This window comes from Tachysurus vachellii, chromosome 1, assembly GCF_030014155.1.
Source record: "Tachysurus vachellii isolate PV-2020 chromosome 1, HZAU_Pvac_v1, whole genome shotgun sequence".
NCBI lineage: Eukaryota > Metazoa > Chordata > Actinopteri > Siluriformes > Bagridae > Tachysurus > Tachysurus vachellii.
Window position 1 is genome coordinate 31,733,103 of NC_083460.1, and position 21,251 is coordinate 31,754,353.

Here is a 21,251-nt window from a genome sequence, read left to right on the forward strand (position 1 = left end):
GAATATTCCATATATATTTTGGCACACATTATTACGGATAGACACCTCGCCATAGTGTATGTGCTGAGAACTGCAGAAGTCGATAACTGTTAATAACCTAGTAACCAAACTTGCCGTCACTCTTACAATCAACACTCTTGCAGAAAAACAGAAAAGATAATTGATTTTCTTTCTGAAATGTAAATTATGAGAAGAACCTCTAGTTGTTCACTCCAAGGGGAAGAATAACTGGTCAATAAAGAAGTACGGTCTGCCACAGGAGCTGTTGATGCTGTTCTACACTGCAGTGACTGAATCTGTCCTGTGCACATTCATCACCATCTGGTTTGAAGCAGCAACAATACAGGACAGGAACGGACTGCAACGCACAGTTAAAACAGCAGAAAAAATAACTGTGCCCCCCTGCCCACTCCCCAGGACTTGTACCATACAAGAACCAGAAACCATGCAGGAAAAATCAATACTGACTCTTCACACCCTGGACACAACCTCTTTCAGCTCCTCCATTCTCTCAGGTGATACAGAGCTTTGTTTACCAAAACTGCCAGACAAAGGGAACAGTTTCTTTCCCCAGGCCTCTTATCACCCTGATTAACAACTCACCATAATTATATTCCCTGTTACATATCTATAAGTACTGCATTATCAGAACTCTCAATCATCACATCATCCATGTATGTTACACACACTACTGCTGCTGTCTGTATATTGTACAAAAGCATAATGCACAATACTGTTATTTGCACCACCACGCAGTTTCACACGCTATGTACATAACTGATCAGTCATATATCCTGTATTCCTATTTAATACCCATACTGTCTATATTGTATCACATCGTCTGTATTGTCTTGTATAGTCTGTTTTGTCTTGTATAGTCCAAGCTTAATGTATAGTATAGTGATATTTATGTCTGTACTTTTGAGAGTCACAAACAGCTGGAACCAAATTCCTTGTGTGTGTCATCACACTTGGCCAATAAACCTGATTCTGATTCTGATTCTGGGCCATTTACTACACAAACAGAGGTGTAGTGAAGAGTTCCAGTGTTAAAACCAGAACTAGACAAGAAGGAGTCAAGATTTTAAGTTAGGTTTTCAAGTCAAGTATTAAGGAGATCAAGGGTGAATCGTGTCAAGATCAAAACATAAAACCATCAAAACCTTTTCAAAACCAAGGCATTGTACCAATGATTACTCTGTTTTTAAAAGAAGGAATTATTACTATAACTCTCAACTGAGATCAAATACATATTTAGAAAATTCATTTTAGCTTTTCTTCCTATAGTGAAAAGGGTTTCAGGACATTTCTGAACACTGTATTTGAAGAGAAACCTTGCTAGCTAAGTGGACCTGTAGCCTTCAGTCATTAAAGCAAATCTTGAAATATTAATAGACTTATAATAGATAGAGTATTTATTATAGATTTTACCAACACTCAGCATAGTATATAATCCAATGCTGTCAGAGCTGCTGCTACAGAAAATAAACTTTTAGGGTACATTTAACCTGCTATTGCAAGTTAATTATATTCACTGTTAGAATATAAAGACAAGTTGAGTCATAATTGATCATCAATTTTTGATGTGCCTTTATATAAATGTAACATTTCATTAGGACTGTACTATAGCTGAAACGGCAATAAAATGAGAACTATTGTTCAGGATGCAAATTGTGACTGAGATTAGCATTATTCTTATCCATTTTTTTTTCAATCATAGTTATGATTTGACATAAAAGTGTTTCTGATTTTTTTGACCTTCACATGACCGTGTCTCATTGTGGAACCGGGGCAAGAGAATATAAAAGCAAATTCAGGCTGGAACCAGACCCACGCCTATAGTCCATACATGCAGGGGGCAGATATAAGGTAGGAAGTGAAAATATGGTGCAAACTAAAGGGTGTGAAGGCAAGCTAAAATTTAACATTGGAAACTGAAGGACATTTTTTTAAACTAAAGTGTACAATACAGTGTAATGAGGTAAACAAAGGGGAAACTTGGTAAACTACAGTATAAAATGGTAAAGTAGAGTTTAAAATACAGGGTAAGAAGATAAAATAAGATATAAAATGGTTTAGAAAGTACACCTACAGGTTAAGATGGTAAAGTACAGTTTAAACTTCAGGGTAAGAAGGATAAACAACATATCTATTTAATAATATATCAGCACTTTTGTACATCGCTCTGGATAATGGCATCTGCCAAATGGCATAAAGGTAAACGTGAACTAAACATGGCAAAACACAGTGAGCTACAGGGTAAGAGCAGCTTCAATTTTTTTATTTTTTTTTAAACATTAATGCCTGCTTGATGAAGTAAATACTGTACAAGCACTCAATTCTTTCTCAAAAGTTTGAGCTTGAAGGCTGTCTCCTGTCTACAGTTCCATGCAACTTCTAGCTGGAACAAATAATGCAATAGAGACTGCACAACATTCACACATCAGTCACTATCAACTTTCTGCTTTCATCAAATTTCACATGGTCATACCTCGCCATATTAACAAAAATAACAGAGATGGATTTCTGAAATGGTAATAAGAATATAAATTAAGTAGAGACATCATTTCATTTAAAAAAATGATAAGAAATGACAAAATCAGTAAGGGACAGATTATTATAAAAAAATATTTTTTGAGCCTTGACTGTCTTGACAGTGAAATAAATATTCTCATTTTAAATCAGACCAGATTTTTCGGAAGTCTGCAAATTAGAAATGATGAACTGCTTAACAGTATTGATAACTAACTACACTATTTCACCAAAGGTTCCTCCACTACACTGTAAATGATCGTATTTACATCAACTTATGTACATTTGTATTTACTGTACACCTTAAATACTTTTAATTATTAGCCCAACTTTCTACTGATTAGGATATTTACTGTAAATATATTCCATTCAAATCAATACCATATATTGGTAATATATCTTATATTATTATAGATATAGATTATACCATATAACTAACTGAAAGAAGTAGGAGAAATGTTCAAGTTTCAATGATTTTCCACTAGGTGTCACTAACAGGTTTTGTCTAAAGAAAGCTATGGAAACCTGTTCCAATCCTCATTCAGAACATGTGTTAGGAACATACTGTAATGCTGGTGTTATAGAGAGAGAGAGAGAGAGAGAGAGAGAGAGAGAGAGAGAGAGAGAGAGATGGAAAATATAATATGCAGCAATACAGAAATGTTTACTTTGTTTTCATCTGTGTTCACTTGATTTGTGATTATAATGTTGGTTTTTATTTATTTATTTTTTTTAGAGTGATGCTACTGTGATTTTAATTCAGTCTATTCCTCTTGAATCATAAAGCATTTGTTTGGAAAACGACTAAATGGAGAATGATGTTATAAACCCTGCTGTTATACTGGAAAATGTTTCATTTTTTTATGAGCTTAAATGAACGAATAAAAGTAGCAAACTCTGAAAGTCATAAAAAAAAGTTCACATTTTGACAAATAATAGAACATGATGGGAACTTTTCTACTTCACAAACACCTTGAGGACATTCTGTTATATCAATGTGTATTATAATAATAAACATGGATATAATGTGACGTATGAACAAATGGCTGTATCCCAAATCTTTACTTACTCCCTATATGAGTGCACTATTAAGGCTAAATACATGTTGTATAGAAAGATACATTTGTAATAAGATGTAACTTGGGTTTCAGTGCAATTAAACGATATATAACTACACCATATAAAATAAAAAAAAAAACCAAATAATCAATATCTGACCAGTACACAAAATGCACTCGGTGTTTTGTACAGAGAGATTTGAGCTTTCGAACGATAGCTTTAGCTTTAGCCTGAATAGTTCTAGAACTTTTACCCACAAATCCTAGCGCGCTCAAAATGGACGAACTGACGGTCGAGGTTCGCGGCTCCAATGGAGCTTATTATAAGGTAAAAGGTGTTTAAATACTAACAGATCGTGATGGTTATTTATAGTCCAAGATATATAAGACGCCAAAGTTGTTACAAATGAAGGCTGAGTTGTTGTTTTTTTTTTAAAAATGCGTTACGTATTTGGTTCGGCTTTTATAGTTACTATAGTTAGCATAGCTTTACGGTTCAGATTGCGTTTTTATCCAACCCGTTTTCCGACAAATCCCACCTACTTCGTTAAGATAGGCTCGTATGCTATTTTCGGCGGTGTCAACCAATCGTAGTACGGGATATGGAGTAACACTAGCCAATCCTAACGGAGAATCTAGGAGGCGTCGGATAACGGGCGTGTTTTTTCGACGTTAGTTATACGTTAACCGTGATTTTATACCTAAATATTATCATCATTTTGCATTTGATCGACGGATTAAATTAATGAATCAGTTATACATCATTGTTTACCAGACGTGCTTGTTTACATACGGTCTGCGACTTTTGGGTCCATTGAAATAATTAAGAACATTCAATTTCAGTTCATCAGTAAGTCTTTAGCTAAATGGAGTTTTTAAAGTAAACATTTTCACTTTCGTTTCTTTACCAATACATAACTTTCGCTTTCCTAATGTCGGTATACCTTAAATCTAAACCATTTAAAACACGTTTGCAGTATTTTTTAATGTAGGTAAACAACAGTGAGCATGACAACAAACAATACAACCATTGACATAAGATATGATAAGATATGATATGTCTTTAAACGTGTTACAGTGGGGAAATTCCTGTGTTACAGCAGCAAAGAAAAAAAATGTGCAAATATAAAGTAGAGACATAGTACACATTTATACATTCATACAACACCTTTAGAGGAATGCCATCTTCTACATATATGACCTCACAGATGGCTGTGATTGGCTGGTGTCACTGTAATTGACAGGTGAAAGAGTGTGACCCTCCCACTCATAGTCTTGACTCCCAGACACGGTTAGATGGCATTTCAGGAGTTGAAATTGCAACCTCTGGAGCCATAGGAAAAGTGGTTTTCTGTAATGCCACTCAATATGAGACTATAAACCTGCAGTACACTGCACACTGTTCTTTCACTCCAGGGTCATAAGAGCTTAGTGCCGACGAGACAGGCCTGGTCAGAGAATCTGTTCTTGAGCTTCATGCAAAAGTTATGACACACATGCGTGTTTTTGGCCTGCACGTCAGCTGTTAGTTTTTTTGGATCATGAGCTATCATCGGAAGATATGAGTGGATAAAATCAGAGGCCAGGTCTATTTTTAATTTGCTGTTAGAGAGATGATAACTCTCGCTTAGCTGAGAACATAGAAGAAAGCTTTCTCTTAGAGGCTTGGCTGCTGTTGATCGCTTAATTATAAACTCCCACTGACTCTTTATGATATTAGAGCTTTTGCATACCACAGCTGTGCTTTAGTGGTTTGGCATCACTTTTTGGTTTTTATTTCGCTCATAAAATAACCGTTAAATAATATTTGGCAATTTTACCCCAATTTAAGGACGGTTGTGTTGTGTGGAAAAGTAAAAAAAAAAAATCACTAAAATATTGTAAAGAATTAATAAAATTTAATAAAATGTCCATTCAGTTTCTAATTCTAAAAAAGATAAACATGTTACAGTTTTTTTCAAACAGTTTTACTGTTGTTACCGATATAGTGTAATTATGCTGTTCCGCTCTACTTCATCACACCCTGTCATTGATTATTTAGCCATAACTCCATGGCTTAGAGTGTTTTATTCCTTACTCAAGTAGCAGACACTTTATATTATCAATCCACAGTCTGCTCTCACTGCAGTGTTAAACCAATGTGGACCTGGACTATTTTCTAACACATTTTTTATTCACAGAACACACTTGCACACACACACACACGTGAAACATGACACTGAGGTACAAAGTGTATAGCACATTACTAGTACTGAAGTAGATTATTGTTTATTTCCTGCACTGCGTTGTAAGATTTCTCTCCTAGGTGCATCATGTATCTTGTCTTGTAATGTTTGTAGATCTTGGGAAACTGCTTGGGAAGATCTCTATGTAGAACTATGTAGAACTCACTGTAGAACTGTGTGAATGTGAATGTGTGTCATGTTTCAGGGCTTCGTCAAAGATGTTCATGACGACTCGCTCACTATCTCGTTTGAAAACAAGTAAGCATTTTTTCTGATTCTGACTCGTTTTTAATTCAGTACCCATTTAAAAAGAAATAAAGTGTAATTATTCATCTTTTCTTTTCTTCCTTTTTTTTTCCTCTTTTTTTTAAATGAGTTGGCAGCCAGAGAAACAGGTCCCGTTCAGTGGGGTGCGCTTGCCTCCTCCTGCTGACATGAAGAAGGAGATCGGTGAGGGAGATGAAGTGGAGGTAAGTGCCTGTGAGAAGGCTCATTTATAGAAATACTGAACTTATTTCCGGAAGAACTGAGTCAACTTCTGATTGTGTTTCTCAGATTTACTCGAGGGCGAACGAGCAGGAACCGTCTGGCTGGTGGCTCGCCAAAGTCCGCATGATGAAAGGAGATGTGAGTATACAGAGCTTTCCTGCACAGGTCCTTGTTTACTTTCTGTTTCTGCTACATCTTCTGCACTTTCGCTTTAACTTTCCCTTTCTCTCCACCTCGCAGTTCTACGTGATCGAGTACGCAGCCTGTGACGCAACGTACAACGAGATTGTCACGTTCGAGCGTCTGCGACCGGTGAATCCGAACAAAGCCGTGACGAAAAACACCTTCTATAAGTGCACTGTTCCTGTTCCTGATGATCTGAAGGCTGCGTGAGTGAATTTGTATCTCTCTCTCTCTCTCTCTCTCTCTCTCTCTCTCCCATTCCTTTTTTTCTCCACACTTCTTAATGATGTTAAAGTAAGTGTTCTTGGAAATGCATTACATCCCAAAGGTAAAGCTGCAGCTCTCCTTTCTAAAATGTTTTTTTCCCCCAGTCATTATTATCTCACAAAATCACATCTCTCTTAAAAATCTTTCGATCCTAATACTGTTCTGTTCCTGTTAACCCATTTATTCTCAAATTAGCCATTTTTTCCTTTTTATCACAGTTTACACCTCCAAATCATCTTTAATGCTTTATTTGCCCTTGAGCTCACTTTATTTCAAGGGGAAATTGAATTTAAACTCCTGCAAAATGTACATTTTACTGTCTTTTCCTCAGGAAATGTTCATTTTTCTTACAATTTATGGCTCACTATCCTCCTTTACTTTCCAAAACCCCCCTTTTTCTTAGAAATTCAGAAAATTGTTTCCTTTTCTGAAATCTTCTCTACTCCAGAATCACTTTTTCCTCTCGTTTACTTCCTGAAAACCTCGATTTTATTCCCCTTCACATCATGAAACCTTTTTAGATCCCACTTTTTTTAACTTATGTAGTTCCCAAAAATCTCTTCCCTAAATTGACATTTTATTCTTCAATAATGCACTTTTTTTACTCGGCTGCTATCTCAGTTACTCAGTTTACTCTCTGAAAACACAATTCTTACTTCAATGACTTCCCTAAATTTATAACCTGAAATAATTGTCTGTACTGTAACTTGTACATTATCTCCTTTTATTATTATTATTTTTCCTTAGCTGTGAGAACGAGCTCGCTCATAAGGACTTTAAGAAGTCTGTAGGAGCGAGCAGGATTGTTTACAAACCTGAAACCGGCGAGTTGCTCGTTCTGGTGAGTTCTGAACACTTGACATTCATATCTATATTAGCTTTTTGTTGCTGTCTGTTAGATTGAATTTTATATAGTATTCTCTCCTGAAGTTTTTTTTTTTTAACCAATATTTGAGTTAAATAAAAATGTATTTATTTTAAACAAAGTGGAAATAGCAGTCTCATAATTTAAATATATGCTGTAAACATTTTTAGAAATATTAATTCTGATTTTTGGGGGGCACGGTGGCTTAGTGGTTAGCCCTCCAGGGTTGGGGGTTCAATTCCCGCCTCCGCCTTGTGTGTGTGGAGTTTGCATTTTCTCCCCGTGCCTCGGGGGTTTCCTCCAGGTACTCCGGTTTCATCCCCCGGTCCAAAGACATGTTGATTGGCATCTCTGGAAAATTGTCCGTAGTGTGTGAGTGCGTGAGTGAAGGAGAGAGTGTGTGTGTGCCCTGCGATGGGTTGGCACTCTGTCCAGGGTGTATCCTGCCTTGAAAATGACCCTAGAAAATGAATGAATAATTCTGATTTTATTTTAATCTTTTTTTAATTTTTTTATAAAAAAAAAAGCTTTGCATAAAATATTATTTTGTCTATTAGGTCTGACACTTTCTAAATCTTTTACAACAGATATTTCTTCTCTAGAATCAGTAAACACAGAAGACTTTTTTTTTAACATCTATTTAAGTTTTCCTCCAGACCTACTTTATTCCCCTGTGTTCAGTTCTCTAAAATCTCCCAAAAAAAATCTAATTCCTCTAAAAATTCTCTCAAATCCTCTAAAAACTTTCAAAGACCTCCAATGTTAACCTTTAAAGAGAGCCAGCAATACTTGATTTATGTGCGTGTGCGCGTGTGTGTGTGCGCGTGTGCGTTTTGCAGTCTGTAAACGAGGTGACAGTGAAGAGAGTTTCTCTCCTGAGCGACATGCACTTGAGGAGCATCCGCACTAAGCTCATGCTCGTGTACAGGAACGAGGAGGCCACAAAGCACTTAGAGGTAACAACACGTGTTGATGAAGATGGTTAAGAAAAATTCATCTCCCAAATCTGAATGAAATGATTATAATGGAGCAGGTTTCTATGGAAACGTGATGGTTAATAAGGATGAGCTGGAGTATTAGTTTTTTGATCAATGTGTTGATCTCTCTCAGTGCACGAAGCAGCTAGCGTCCGCTTTCCAGGAGGAGTTCACGGTGCGAGAGGATCTGATGGGTCTCGCCATCGGCAGCCACGGCACAAACATCCAGCAGGCGCGGAAAATTCCCGGAGTGACGGCCATCGAGCTGGACGAAGAGAGCAGCACGTTCAGGGTTTACGGAGAGGTATTTATCCTTCACGTCAGCATGGATCATCGGTCATCTGCAGATTGATGATGGATTTATTCATTATTTGTTTATAAATTTGCTTCAGACCGTTGAAGCCGTCCAGAAAGCAAGGAGCTGCCTGGAGTTCCTGGAAGAGTCGGTACAAATTCCCAGAAATCTTGTTGGTATGGGTGATTTATTTATTTATTTATTTATTTTTTTACTACAATCATCTTGTTCTTTCTTTGCACATTTTCATAGCTTTTTCTCCTCACTGTGTTTTTTCCATTGCAGGCAAGGTGATTGGTAAAAATGGCAAAGTCATTCAGGAGATTGTGGATAAATCCGGCGTAGTGAGAGTGCGGGTCGAAGGAGACAACGACAACAACCTTCCCAGACAAGAGGTGAGATCTCACTCACAAAACTTTTTCATGTCTCTTCCCTTTACTACAGCAAGTGCTGTTTATCATAACATTTTAGTTTATTATTATTATTATTTAGAAAACAAAACAAAAAAACACAATACACACTGTTGTTTTAGGGAATGGTGCCGTTCACGTTTGTTGGCACAAAAGAGAGCATTGGAAATGTTCAAGTCCTTCTGGAATACCACATCGCTTACCTGAATGTGAGTATTAAACGAGATCTCACTTGTTATAGCAGCTATAAACAGTTCCCAGTCCAGCCTTACTTTTACCACTCTGTTGAAGCTTCTCATAAAAAAACCCCACAAACTTTAAACTCCTCAACAACTCCTCACACAACATAGTTACTGCTTTAACCTTCCTAAGTAAATGTCTGCGAACAGATGAACGTACTTACAGAGCTGTTACTATAGAAACGATAAATTATTAGAAAGTGTGTGTTAATATAAATCCGTTACTTCCGGCTGCGTGACTGTCAGTGCTGCTGTTCTAGAAAGTTCATCACTGTATTAAATAAATGTAATACAGATGTTCTATTCAGTCTGGGAACTTTATAGTATTAGTAATAAACTGTCACTATTTTGCACAGGTGAAGGGTCATTTTGATTTGATCTCTGTTGTATGATGGTTGTGGTCAATGATTGATTGTGGGATTTTTATTTATTTATTTATTTATGTGTGTGTGTGTGTGTAGGAGGTGGAGCAGTTGAGGTTGGAGCGACTGCAGATTGACGAGCAGCTCCGTCAGATCGGTTCGGGGTTCCGGCCCGTTCCGGCACGTTCCGCTGAGAAAGACAAAGAGAAGAGCGACAGGAGGGACGAAAACGTCTCTGCAGTATCGCTGCACTCGGGGCGCTCCTACACAGGCCGGGGACGTGCGCGCAGGACCGACAACCACAACTCGGCTTACGGTAGCACACATTACAACACTCGCCATGCTACGACTGTCAGAATCTTACCTGTCAGATTGTTTTCTTCATGCACTTTTTAGTAAAAAGTAAAATTCAAGTTTTTATAAATTAATTGTTTAAAGTGCTAAAATAAAAAGAGAATAAATGACCACTGTCTCATCCCGTGTTCGTAGGAATGAACTCTGAGCACTCGTACACCTCGGAGGCGGATTCTGAGCGGAGAGACGAGCTGAGTGAATTCTCGGTAAGAGAAGACGAGGATGAGCGCGGTGTCCAGCCCAGAGACAGCAGGAGGAGAGCAGCAGCAGTCAGAGGTCGCGGTAGTTTAGGAGTCAGAGGTCGCGGGGCTGGAAGAGCGCCAGGGAGCACCATGAGCTCAGGTATATTTAGTGAAGAAATACCTTTCACTCTGCACCATCCCATGTTTCATACATGACACACGGTGACACAAAACTACAGAGCTGCTTTAGCTCTGGCTGGCCAGCGGAGATTTCAGATGATTTTGAACTCATGTGCACTTCACTACAGCAATAAATGACGGCCATTTTGGAATGTAAGCTATGTAAGTTGTGGAAGTCATTTGTTAACGAGGTACACGACAACATTTCTGTTTCATTTGAAATGCTTGTGCTTGATTTAAGACCTGTTGCCTATCAACGTCCATACACTCGATTCAAGTATATGATGAAACAGCCAGTGATCCTTCTAAACACCAGAGAATTCATCTGATACAATAACTACAATACATGCATTGTTGGTTTTCTTTATACAATTTACCAGTCAACTTAAAACATTTTCTCCGAACCCTTTTCCCAGTTTCTCCATGTATGCTGATGCATGTGAACAACAGCCATAAGTGTTAGAAAGCTACTACATGAATTGAGAACAATGTTGTTATTTATTAATCGCTAGACCTAGAAGAGTGTGTCAGGAGATGCAAAACTCTGTAACTCAGGCATATTTTTAACTCGGGGTCTTTTCTAAACATGAACCAACAGGGCTTCTGTAGCGGCTCCTTAGTCATTTGTGCAAATTTGTGTATTAAGCAGTATATTGATAAAGGGAAGAGTTGCCAATTTGCTAATTCCAAGAGAAAGTACAGTACGACACAAAAACAGAATGTTGAAGGAGGAATGGATAGAGAATTCCGCTTTCGTTCTTTCCGCATTTATTTTTGGTTTTCCTGGCAGTTCTGAAGGATCCAGACCGGAACCCGTACAGTATTTTGGACACCTCTGAGTCGGATCAGACTGCTGATGCAGAAGCGAGCGAGTGTGAACAGAGTTCTCGGAGCCGACGCGCGCGCCGAAGACGCCCTAAATCTGACGACAGCACATCACTCAGTGAGAATGGTCTCGGTAAGGAACACACCCTCACACGGCTTCTCATCTTCAAACGCAACTTCCTGTTTGTATTTTTATTGCACACCACTGCTAAGTATTCACATGACTTAAGAAAGTGCAGAAGTGCTAAGGCGGGGCATCCATGAGTCAGAACAGGTTATTTCAGCTGTAGACTTTTATACTTGGCAACATATATACTTGGCATACAAGGTTGTGTAAACTGTAGCAACCTTCAGCTCGAAGCCAAAAGCACCGGAGTGTTTATAGAAGAACTCCTGGGCTGAAGTAACACTGAGATTTTACTCTGCTGTAGATGAGCCTGAAATTAAGCCTCCACGGCAAAACCACAGCCGCCGCCGCCGTGTTCGGCCTCCAGAAGAGAGACAGCCAGGTAGTGCAGTAGTGCATGAACCAAGTGTGCTTGAGCCCTAACCTGTGTGTAGTGAGCGTAACTCACTCCTTAAAAGGTTTATTGATTTGTGAGTTAGCTAGAAAGTTTGAGTGAATTTCCAACTAATGCTTACTCTACTAATAGTGTCTTTTCTTCTACTTATAAAACAGCAAGTTACCAACGATTACAATTTTTTATCTAATAATTCCTATTTTTTTCATTCATTGTTAATTGAACTCAGAATCAGCTTTTATTCACAAGTGTGAACAGATCCAAGGAATCTGTTTAGGTTTTTTTAGGAGCTCTTGGTACATTCATACATACATACATACATATACATATTTGGCATAAAAACAGTAAACATTTAAATAGTAAGAATTTACATAATACATGAGAAAGAGGCAGTAATTAAAGATGGAGAATAAATTACAGAACACAGGTAATAATCCCTGTATGAGCTGTTTAAACCGGATAACTCATGAGGGAAAAACTGTTTTTGTGCCTAGATGTTCTACTGCACAGAGATCTGTAGCAAACAGGTTGTGGCTTGGTTACCTGCGTGTTTCTTCACTCTAGAGTTGTACAAGTCCTGAAGGTTGGGCAGGTGAACACCAAGGATCCTGCTGTCCTAACAGTCTGCTGCAGTCTTCTTAAATCTGATTTGCTGGTTGAACCTTTTCAGTTGAAGAAGGAAGTACAACCTGTGCTGGCGTTTTTTTTTTTTTTTTTTTTTTTTTTTTTTTTTTTTACAATGGAGACAATTTGAATGCCCCACTTCAGGTCCTGGCAGATGGTGGTTCCCAGGAACTTTGAATGACTCCACTGCAGCCGTTTCTCCTGAAGTTTACTATCATCTCCACAGTTTTGAGCATGTTCAGCTCCAGGTTGTTGCGACTGCACCAGACAGCGAACTAGCTGGTAAATCTCTTGTCTGTATGTAGACCCGTCTCTGTCCTGGATGAGACAGATGATTGTAGTGACATCTGTAAATTACAGGGGTGTTTAGGGTTGCAGTCATTTGTGTAGCGAGAGAAAAGCAGTGGGGAGAGAACGCAACCCTGAGGAGCTCCAGTGCTGATGCTGTGGGTGCTGGATGTGAGTTTTCCCAGCCTCACTCGCAGCTCCCCGTCTGTCAGGAAGCTGGTGATCCACTGACAGATGGAGGTGGGTACAGAGAGCTGTGTCAGTTTATTCAGGAGGGTACATGGAATTATGGTGTTGAAGGCAGAGTTGAAGTCCACAAACAGGATCGTTGCATAAGTCCCATGTTGACTGCATCATCCACAGCCCTGTTTGCTTGGTAAGCAAACTGCAGAGGGTCCAGCAAAGGTCCACAATGTCCTTCAAGTAGGCCAACACCAGCCTCTTGAATGACTTCAGGACCACAGATGTTAAAGCAACGGGTCTGTAGTCTGTAGTCCTGTTATTTTTGGTTTCTTGAGTGTAGTGATGATGGTGGAATGTTTGAAGCAGGAAGGAATTTCACACAGCTCCATTTATCTGTGGAAGATCAATGTGAAGGTGGATGATAGCTGGACAGTGCAGGTTAGATAAATGTATAAATGTTAAACACACATAAATTAACACAAAAATCTAAACATATCAATGAGTATAATGTTTATGATGTTATATAAAATGAATGAACACCCACAAATCAACAGCGCTGTGGTATTTATTAGTGCTAATGTTTATTAGGCATGTGCTAATTCCTTGTCCAGCATGTCTCATTTTTGGCTCATGTCAGGATTCTACTAACTACTACTGTAAACCTTTTCTTTATATTTTACAGCATGGAACATAAAATGCCAGTAACGTTACAAAAGTTTTAATGGGTTTTTCTTTGCAGTCACCGTGGCTGATTACATATCACGAGCTGAATCCCACAGCAGGCAGAGAACGCCACGAGACCTGAAGAAGAATAAAAAGGACTTGGTAGGTTAGAATTCCTTCTGTTTATAATAATATAATACATTCAATGTTTTCCCATCAGACAGAATTTCTCCACTGTCAGGAAACAAAGAGGTTCCACCAGTTACATCTCCGGTAAATTCTTGAATGTGATTGGTCAGAAGCTGTTGATTAACATTCTAGAACAGCAGCTCTGACGAATCACAGCTTTGTATTACTGCACTTGGTATACGTTATTGTTTCTATAGCAACAGCACCTTCACAGAGACATGTAATTGTCGACTTGAAGTTTTCAGTAAGGAGATGTTTTTTTATTTATAGAATCTAGAGTCTAAAGGTGAAACTTAAAGATTTGCTTCATCTTCAGAACAAAGGAGTTTACATGATGCTTTTAAACGTTAATATGACAAGCAAATTTTTTTTATTATTGATTAACTCAGAGAGAGAAAACACACAGAGAGGGGGAGGGGGTAGTGGGGCGACTCGTAAATGCTATAACATTAAACTGGAATTAGCATTATTTCATGGATGTTTCCAGAACATTTAATGTAACTCTAAATTGATAAAAAAAAATAATATATTCAATAAATGTAAAAATGACTGTCGGATATTTAATGGTATTAAGAGGAATAAAAAATGTAAGAATATTGTTATAGGAAGATAATCATCTTCAGTGTGGTCAGAGTGACTCACTTTCATTACACATCACTGATTATTTTAAACTCAAGCCATGACACAGTGATTTATTGCTTTCAGAACTCTGAAGGAAGATAAGGATAACTGATATTTCTTCCCTTCAGATTGTTTTTCAGAAATGATTACTTAAACATCTGCAGGAGAGCATTCTTATTTAGTTCATGTGATTTCTCTCCTCTCTCAGGATCAGGTGGACGTGATATCTGAGCACAGCGTGTCCAAACAACTCGCTAACGGTCCCGATGCTAACACTGAAGAGCAAAAAAAGGCAATTCCCACCAAGCCAAGCGTCGTTAACGGACTCTCCCAAACGTCCTGATCTGTTCCTGTATTCTTTCTTCAAACAGTCGTAACCTTTACACTTTTCTAATTGTGCTTGTACGAGCTCGCCAAAGATAGACACACAGATACAAACACACATGGACTTCCAGATTCTTCTCTCTGCTGCACTTTTCTGTTCCTTCACCGTGGATCAGGTACGAAGGGAGAACAATAAACACATAAGGAGCCCTGAAGTGCGATGCATTATTAGCTTTTTTTTTCTGTCCATTTATCTTTAACATGAAGGCTAAATACATATCTCTGTAATGTTCTTTATGAACGTCATCACTCCAGACCTGCCCACCTTTACGCATTTTGCATCGGAGCGCTGTATGAGTTGACCGATATTTTAATCTGCAGTGATTGACAGTTTTTTGATCTTGTCAATACTAACCAGCCCCCAGCAGCATCTCACATTAATAATCTCTTTACTCGACTCTTATTTTCCCACCGATGTGTCATTTAAATCTTTCAGTGTGTTCCAATTAGCTAACATCTGTTTTTGAGATTTATTTGGGATACCGCAGATTGTTTCCTGTGGATAGTCAAAAACAACACTTTTTTTTTTCCCCAAAAGAGAAAAAAGTGTCAAACACCTTATACAAATACCTTTAACAGAATTAGAAGTTGCTTTAAAATTTTTCTTTTCTCCTGCACTGTCAGCACTAGAGCGTTCACACCGAGCAATCTATTCCATCACCATAGAAACTGGAGTGTGTGTGTATATATATTTATAGTGAGTTTTAGTTATTAAGTGGACACTAGAAAAGTTTACATACACTTTTTTAAATCTATTGTTGTATATAACATCTCTTTTCCTATAATATGAAGAAAGAAATAATTCATGTAAACTTTTCTAGTGTTTAAAACGCGTCTTCCCCCCAAGCTGCTGGAGGATAAATCTTGTTATATACACTGTTTCTAGTTAAGCCTAACAATTTGTGAAAGGGTGATAGACCGATAATGTGCTGTGCTTTTTACTGCATTTATTCAGGGCTGGCAGGTACTGCATTTCTGGAAAGTTCTCGTGATCTCAGTGTTCCTGTTTTTCCAAAGTATTCACATCTTTTTACGTCCTTTTTCTTTTTTTTTTGACCGACAAACCTCAGAGATGTTGTCATTTTGACATGATGATAATGGGACAGAAGAAAGTATAGTGCGTGACCTTTCTGGGCTTCATTACAGACAAAATTAATAGAAAAAAAATAGAAAAAATGTCTGTAAGGTTTGAAGTAAACAATTAGATGTTGTGCCTTCAGAGAGTAGCGTCACTGGCTGGCTGTAGGCCAAAATAAAACCAGAGAGGAGAATTAGCTGCTTTTTCTTTTAAATATGCAACCAATTTCGTATTAGGCATGTGCCGATATATGATATAACATCCAGCACTGAGATAATGAATTTAGAAATCAGATGCCTACGTAAGGTGGACTGTCTAATTTAGAACACAAGCACAGATCTCAGCTAAGACCCAGGATTCAGGACAAATCTTAAAGAATGCCTCAACTGTGTTCAATAAAGACAGAACTGATGCTAATCTTTCAGTAATATTGTGACTAGAATTAGAAAATGAGGCAGTTCCTATGAAAGGAAAGCATCATATTGGCACATGCCTGTTCCATACAGTGATTTAGGAAATGCAGTCAGAAAAATAAAGGATGTTTTTGCACTGAATAGTAATTTCTGTCCCTTTAGAAAAATGTTAGCATAGACATCTGGTCTGTTACTGTCGTGGTAAAAACGCTCTACGTGACCTGAAAAGCCGGACTGACTTCAGCGAAAAGAGCCTCGCTTTGATTTATTTATTAAAATGTACAGTATTTAATCAAGAAATGCAGAAGGAATTCTTCTAACACTAAATCGGCCACCTGAACATTGCACGCAGGAGATAAATTGGACTACTGAGAGATCAACTTCCAGATTTTCTGTTCTGTAAACTTTTTTTTAATCATACTGGTTGTTTAATGTGCAATATGTTTTGTATGCAGTTAGTTCTTAAATAAACTTTGATCTTCCAAATAATCTCATCTTTTCTTTTTACCTTGAAATGTATGGGCAAATAGGCCACTGAAACAGGATGTACTTACTTTCTCTCCCTCATTAAAACTAGTGTGTAAACCAACTAAGCTCCTTCAGCAGAAACTGTGTGAATAAGCTATACCTCTTCCATTACCTCCTTAAGAGGAGATGCCAACTACATACGGTGTTTGAGGACAACAACCTCCTCATCAATACAATTGCCAGACTGTATATTTATAATCACACCCTCCAGTGTCACCCAAATGATGAGGTTCCCTTTGGAGTCTTGTTCCTCTCAAGGTTTCTTCCTCTTCCATCAGTTTTTCCTCACCAGTCACCTCAGGCTTGTTCAATGATAGAATCAGAATCCAAACACAGTTAAATACAAGTCTCATATTAATCTTGAATTTTTGTATTTTATTAATCTTTGTATATATTTTTTGTATTATGCTTCTTTGTATTAACTGATTGTTTATAAGCCACAACTGAAGTTTATAAGCCACATCTCCCTCACTAAAACTTCCTAAAGTATGTATGGGCCATGTCTCTCTTTTAAAAACTACAATATACGCCTCACATTCTTCACTAAAACCGACAGGTTCATAAGCCACACCTTCTGCATTAAAAGTGATGTGTTCATTGACTTCACCGCCTTCACTAAAACTGACACTACAGTTCATACGTCCACTGAAACTGACAGTAGCATAAGCCACACCCTTCTCACGTAGGCCACGCCTCTCTCAGTGGGACAGAGGAGTCCATAACCTAGTGTGTGAGTGCATGGTAACAGATGTGTTTAGTCACCATGGTCATGGACTCAAGAGTATAACAGACTCTGTAAAGATCTTCACTTTGAAATGAAAATAAGACCCATGACTCGTGATACAATCGATCAGTTTAATGAAACAGAGTCACTCACTGAGTGTGTATAAAACTATTTCTTGGCTTGTTTATCCAGTAAATCTTTTGCTTCGTTTATTTTTGCTGCGATGTACGGTGATCCACCTGGCAGACACACGAGACACAACAGAGATTAGTCTGAAACTCATATATACATACATACAGTGTGTGTGTGCGCCACTGACAAGAAAAGAACAGAGAAGTCACTATTAATAAAGTTGTATATCTGTACAACCAGGACGGTTTGTTCTATTTGAATGTAAATTAAAATTTTTTTTAGCTTTCATAAAGTTTTAATAACAATGTTCAGCTTTTCTTAACTTGCAGAATAACATGACACACACACTTCAGATACAGTAGACAGAGACCTTACCTCGATCAGGGTGATTTAAGATCATTAGCTTCCTGTGTGACTCTCTGATCTTAATTTTGTTGGCTGTAGGACTGGTGGAGAAATAAAAAAGAAAGTAATGTCACAAATCCTCTTACATTCTCACATCAGTGAGTATAATATAACAGTGGCTGCTGAGTTCTGGATTCTGATTGGTCAAATGATCACCAGTGAAGTTTTGGTTTCTATTCACTGCCATTCAGCCATTCACAGAGAGTTGAATGCCAAAAAAAACAGGTGTAATCATTGATACTGAAGGCAGTTTTTATTTAACATTTATTTTGTGCCAGTATTTTGTAACAGTGTCAGAGGTAAAACTGTAAATAACTGTTTCTAAAAGACAGAGTTGTTTTCACTGTAACACAACAGTGTTTTTCCGTCTAATTTACTTCAAAAGTGAGAAGAAAGATTCAGATAATGAAACAACTGATTACAGATGCTATACCTTTATTAACATTACATGTAACTGTAAATGGATAAAAAATACAACAAGAATAAATTGTTAAAGCTGGCTCATTGCTGTAGTATAAGAGGAATTACACGTTTGGTGACAACAAATAAAGTAAGTGTTTATTGTTTACAGACTGTAGAAATGACGATCAATACCTGACTCCTAGGATGAGACTTGCTTCTCTCTTTGTCATGTTGGGTTCGAATCCTCCCCTGTAGTAACCGCTTCCAAACGTCTGTCAGAGAAAAACATCACACACATTCATTTTTTTTGGATACACATATGTGTGTAACTATATATAACGTGTGGGTACTGAATATAAACTTGCTTACAGATTTGGGAAAATACTGGATAGCCTGCTTCACCTGGGGTTCCATCTGTTTCATGGCCTGTATGGCATATCGACCTGTTTGAGAAAGAAGTTTAGCTTTGTTTTTCACAATATATATGTATATATACACATATATATATATACATACATACATACATATACATATATATATATATATATATACATACACACACACACACACACACATATATTGTGCTGCATTTTTATATATATATAAAAAAACCTGTGTGATGTGATTAAATAATATCAAAAATGTAATCCCCTCTCTATATTCTCAGCAATCAATTATTTTGGTTGCATAATGAATCAATTATACAAACATACTCCAGATAAATACAATAAAATGTTTACTAATGATATGTTTAATTTGAGTTCAGTATAACTGGACTATAAATATAATGAACAACTGGATAGTGATATTCTAACAAAACTCAATTAATTTAACGTCTACATGCTTATATTAGTGGCAAGGTCTTGTGTAGTGTGTGTGTGACGGTCTTTATCTTTATCCTTCACTCTTTGTCATAGTGTGTGCACCGAGGAAAATCACACTGTCCTTTAAACTTATGTGTTTAAATTTATTAGACGTTTATCAGTGTCAAAATCCTGCAAACCTGCAAATCCTGCTGCTGCGAGGGTGAGGCCCATGGCCACCATGGTGCCGGCCTGCAAACCACACACAAACAAACACACAAACAAAAAAGTCATCTGCATAACATCACACAAAAGATACAACAGTTTCTGTCACTGGAAAGAAAAACTTGAAAATCGCATGTTTTCTATTAGCAGGATTTTTTTTCAAATGAAAAAATGAACAGTATACGATACCACAACGTGTATAATGTATTGGGGCCAAAATATATGATGATTTAAATAAGATCCACACTGTTCTCACTCACTCAGGTTTCATTGAGGCCAGCTATAAGTGTAGATATTAAGCTCAATACTATACATGACATTGATATGGATATTATTATATCATCTCTCATCCCTAGTGTGTGTGATGATATTTGCCTGTTGCTGACTAGAGAGTTGACTCTCTGAACTGACTCTGTGAATCGACTCTTTTGGGTAAACACTGTGAACTTACATATTTAAACGTTATTGTTGTTGATGTAACTTAAATGTGACGATATAATATTCATATCAAGTCACAATAAATGTGATATACAAAATTATGTAGACGATATAGATATTATACAGCCATATAACTCTCTATATGCTCTGATAATATTGATTTCATCCTGTTAAACTGTTTAATAAAACGTAACGAGGTTAGTGTAGATAAAGAGCACACGGTTCGTCTAATAAGCTAATTTATTATTTAAAGGTAATTTATTAGCTTAGCTGTGATGCTAATCATGTATTTCTGCTAGACAGTTAACACAGTTCACATATACAAGCATTCATGTAAATGATAAATAATTCATACCATTGTTCCCCTAGTAATGCTCTTTTAGTCCTCACGTCTCTGAGCATAATATTAATAACGTATTTTCACACACATCAATGTCAGACTCTCATGGTCATATTCTGGAAGGCGAACTTCGTATCTGCCAAAAAACGGGACGTGATGTCGTAACGTACATATCGTCGCAAAATCAAACCCCGTAACGTTAGACACTGCGACGCGACAATATTTTCGCCATATTGGACAGGGCAATACTTTGTCGTTAGCCAACGCTAGTCTATGCACTGCAAATATGAAACCAGAAATTTAACACGAAGTGTTAAATCTAGGACTTTCGCAGTGTATATATGGGTACCACCACAAAAGTGTTAACCATAATGATATACTGTGGATCCATAATGGATCACTAATATTTTGGTATCAAATTATGAGTTGGATACAGTTATTTAAATAATTTGTGCTGTTCTGCTATCAGACACCTCAAGCAGACAACTATACCCTGAATGCGTGACGATGCTTCCCTTTGCTCGTTTTGCGCTATATTTCCATACCGAAAGTATATAAAATGCGAGAGTAACTGTTGTGCCACCTAAAAATGCTCTCTGCTTGAAGACTGTTACGCGTTCCTGACGATTGCCTTTGCTCGTTTTGGCGGTTTAATATAAATTATACATTAAAGTTAAAGTTCAAACTTAGAAAAAAACAAAACATTTTCTATACAGTTTTAAACAGCAGAAACCAGATTTGTTATAACAACCCAGTCTCACGGCAGTTCGTGACATAGTCACGAAATTTAATCTATTGATTCGTGTTGGTGGACACGAACTTTTTTTCCTTTTTTTTCGTGTCACTC

The 21,251-nt window shown here is 37.5% G+C and overlaps 2 protein-coding genes across 3 annotated transcripts; one reads left to right on the top strand and one right to left on the bottom strand.

The window, feature by feature from the left end:
* The first annotated feature begins 3,805 nt into the window (after positions 1-3,805).
* fxr1 (FMR1 autosomal homolog 1) lies at positions 3,806-16,896 on the top strand. 2 transcript variants are annotated; one of them, XM_060883426.1, is made up of 17 exons: positions 3,806-3,918; positions 6,021-6,073; positions 6,192-6,285; positions 6,371-6,442; positions 6,545-6,693; positions 7,502-7,595; positions 8,459-8,575; positions 8,730-8,900; positions 8,989-9,067; positions 9,177-9,286; positions 9,424-9,510; positions 10,002-10,218; positions 10,392-10,598; positions 11,409-11,576; positions 11,875-11,952; positions 13,799-13,884; positions 14,741-16,896. In XM_060883426.1, the coding sequence occupies exons 1-17, from the start codon at positions 3,868-3,870 to the stop codon at positions 14,873-14,875; spliced, it is 1,968 nt and encodes a 655-aa protein (XP_060739409.1). In that variant the 5' UTR covers positions 3,806-3,867; the 3' UTR covers positions 14,876-16,896. The 2 variants fall into 2 exon arrangements, with proteins under 2 accessions (XP_060739409.1, XP_060739417.1); XM_060883434.1 differs by lacking the exon at positions 11,875-11,952.
* Positions 16,897-17,776: 880 nt separating this feature from the next.
* Positions 17,777-20,572, bottom strand: dnajc19 (DnaJ (Hsp40) homolog, subfamily C, member 19). Its single transcript, XM_060864919.1, has 6 exons — positions 20,420-20,572; positions 19,602-19,653; positions 18,968-19,041; positions 18,791-18,870; positions 18,167-18,237; positions 17,777-17,898 (listed from the first exon to the last, which is right to left on the bottom strand). Exons 1-6 carry the CDS (start codon positions 20,420-20,422, stop codon positions 17,828-17,830), a joined length of 351 nt encoding a protein of 116 aa, XP_060720902.1. The 5' UTR covers positions 20,423-20,572; the 3' UTR covers positions 17,777-17,827.
* Between the last annotated feature and the right edge of the window lie 679 nt (positions 20,573-21,251).

Coding starts and splice junctions, on each gene's coding strand:
- fxr1 (XM_060883426.1), top strand. CDS start 3,868: ATGGACGAACTGACGGTCGAGGTTCGCGGCTCCAATGGAGCTTATTAT. Junction 6,694..7,501: donor CCTGATGATCTGAAGGCTGC/GTGAGTGAATTT, acceptor ATTTTTCCTTAG/CTGTGAGAACGAGCTCGCTC. Junction 9,287..9,423: donor ACAACCTTCCCAGACAAGAG/GTGAGATCTCAC, acceptor CTGTTGTTTTAG/GGAATGGTGCCGTTCACGTT.
- dnajc19 (XM_060864919.1), bottom strand. Junction 19,042..19,601: donor CGCAGCAGCAGGATTTGCAG/GTTTGCAGGATT, acceptor TTTCTCAAACAG/GTCGATATGCCATACAGGCC. Junction 17,899..18,166: donor CTTAAATCACCCTGATCGAG/GTAAGGTCTCTG, acceptor TGTGTCTGCCAG/GTGGATCACCGTACATCGCA.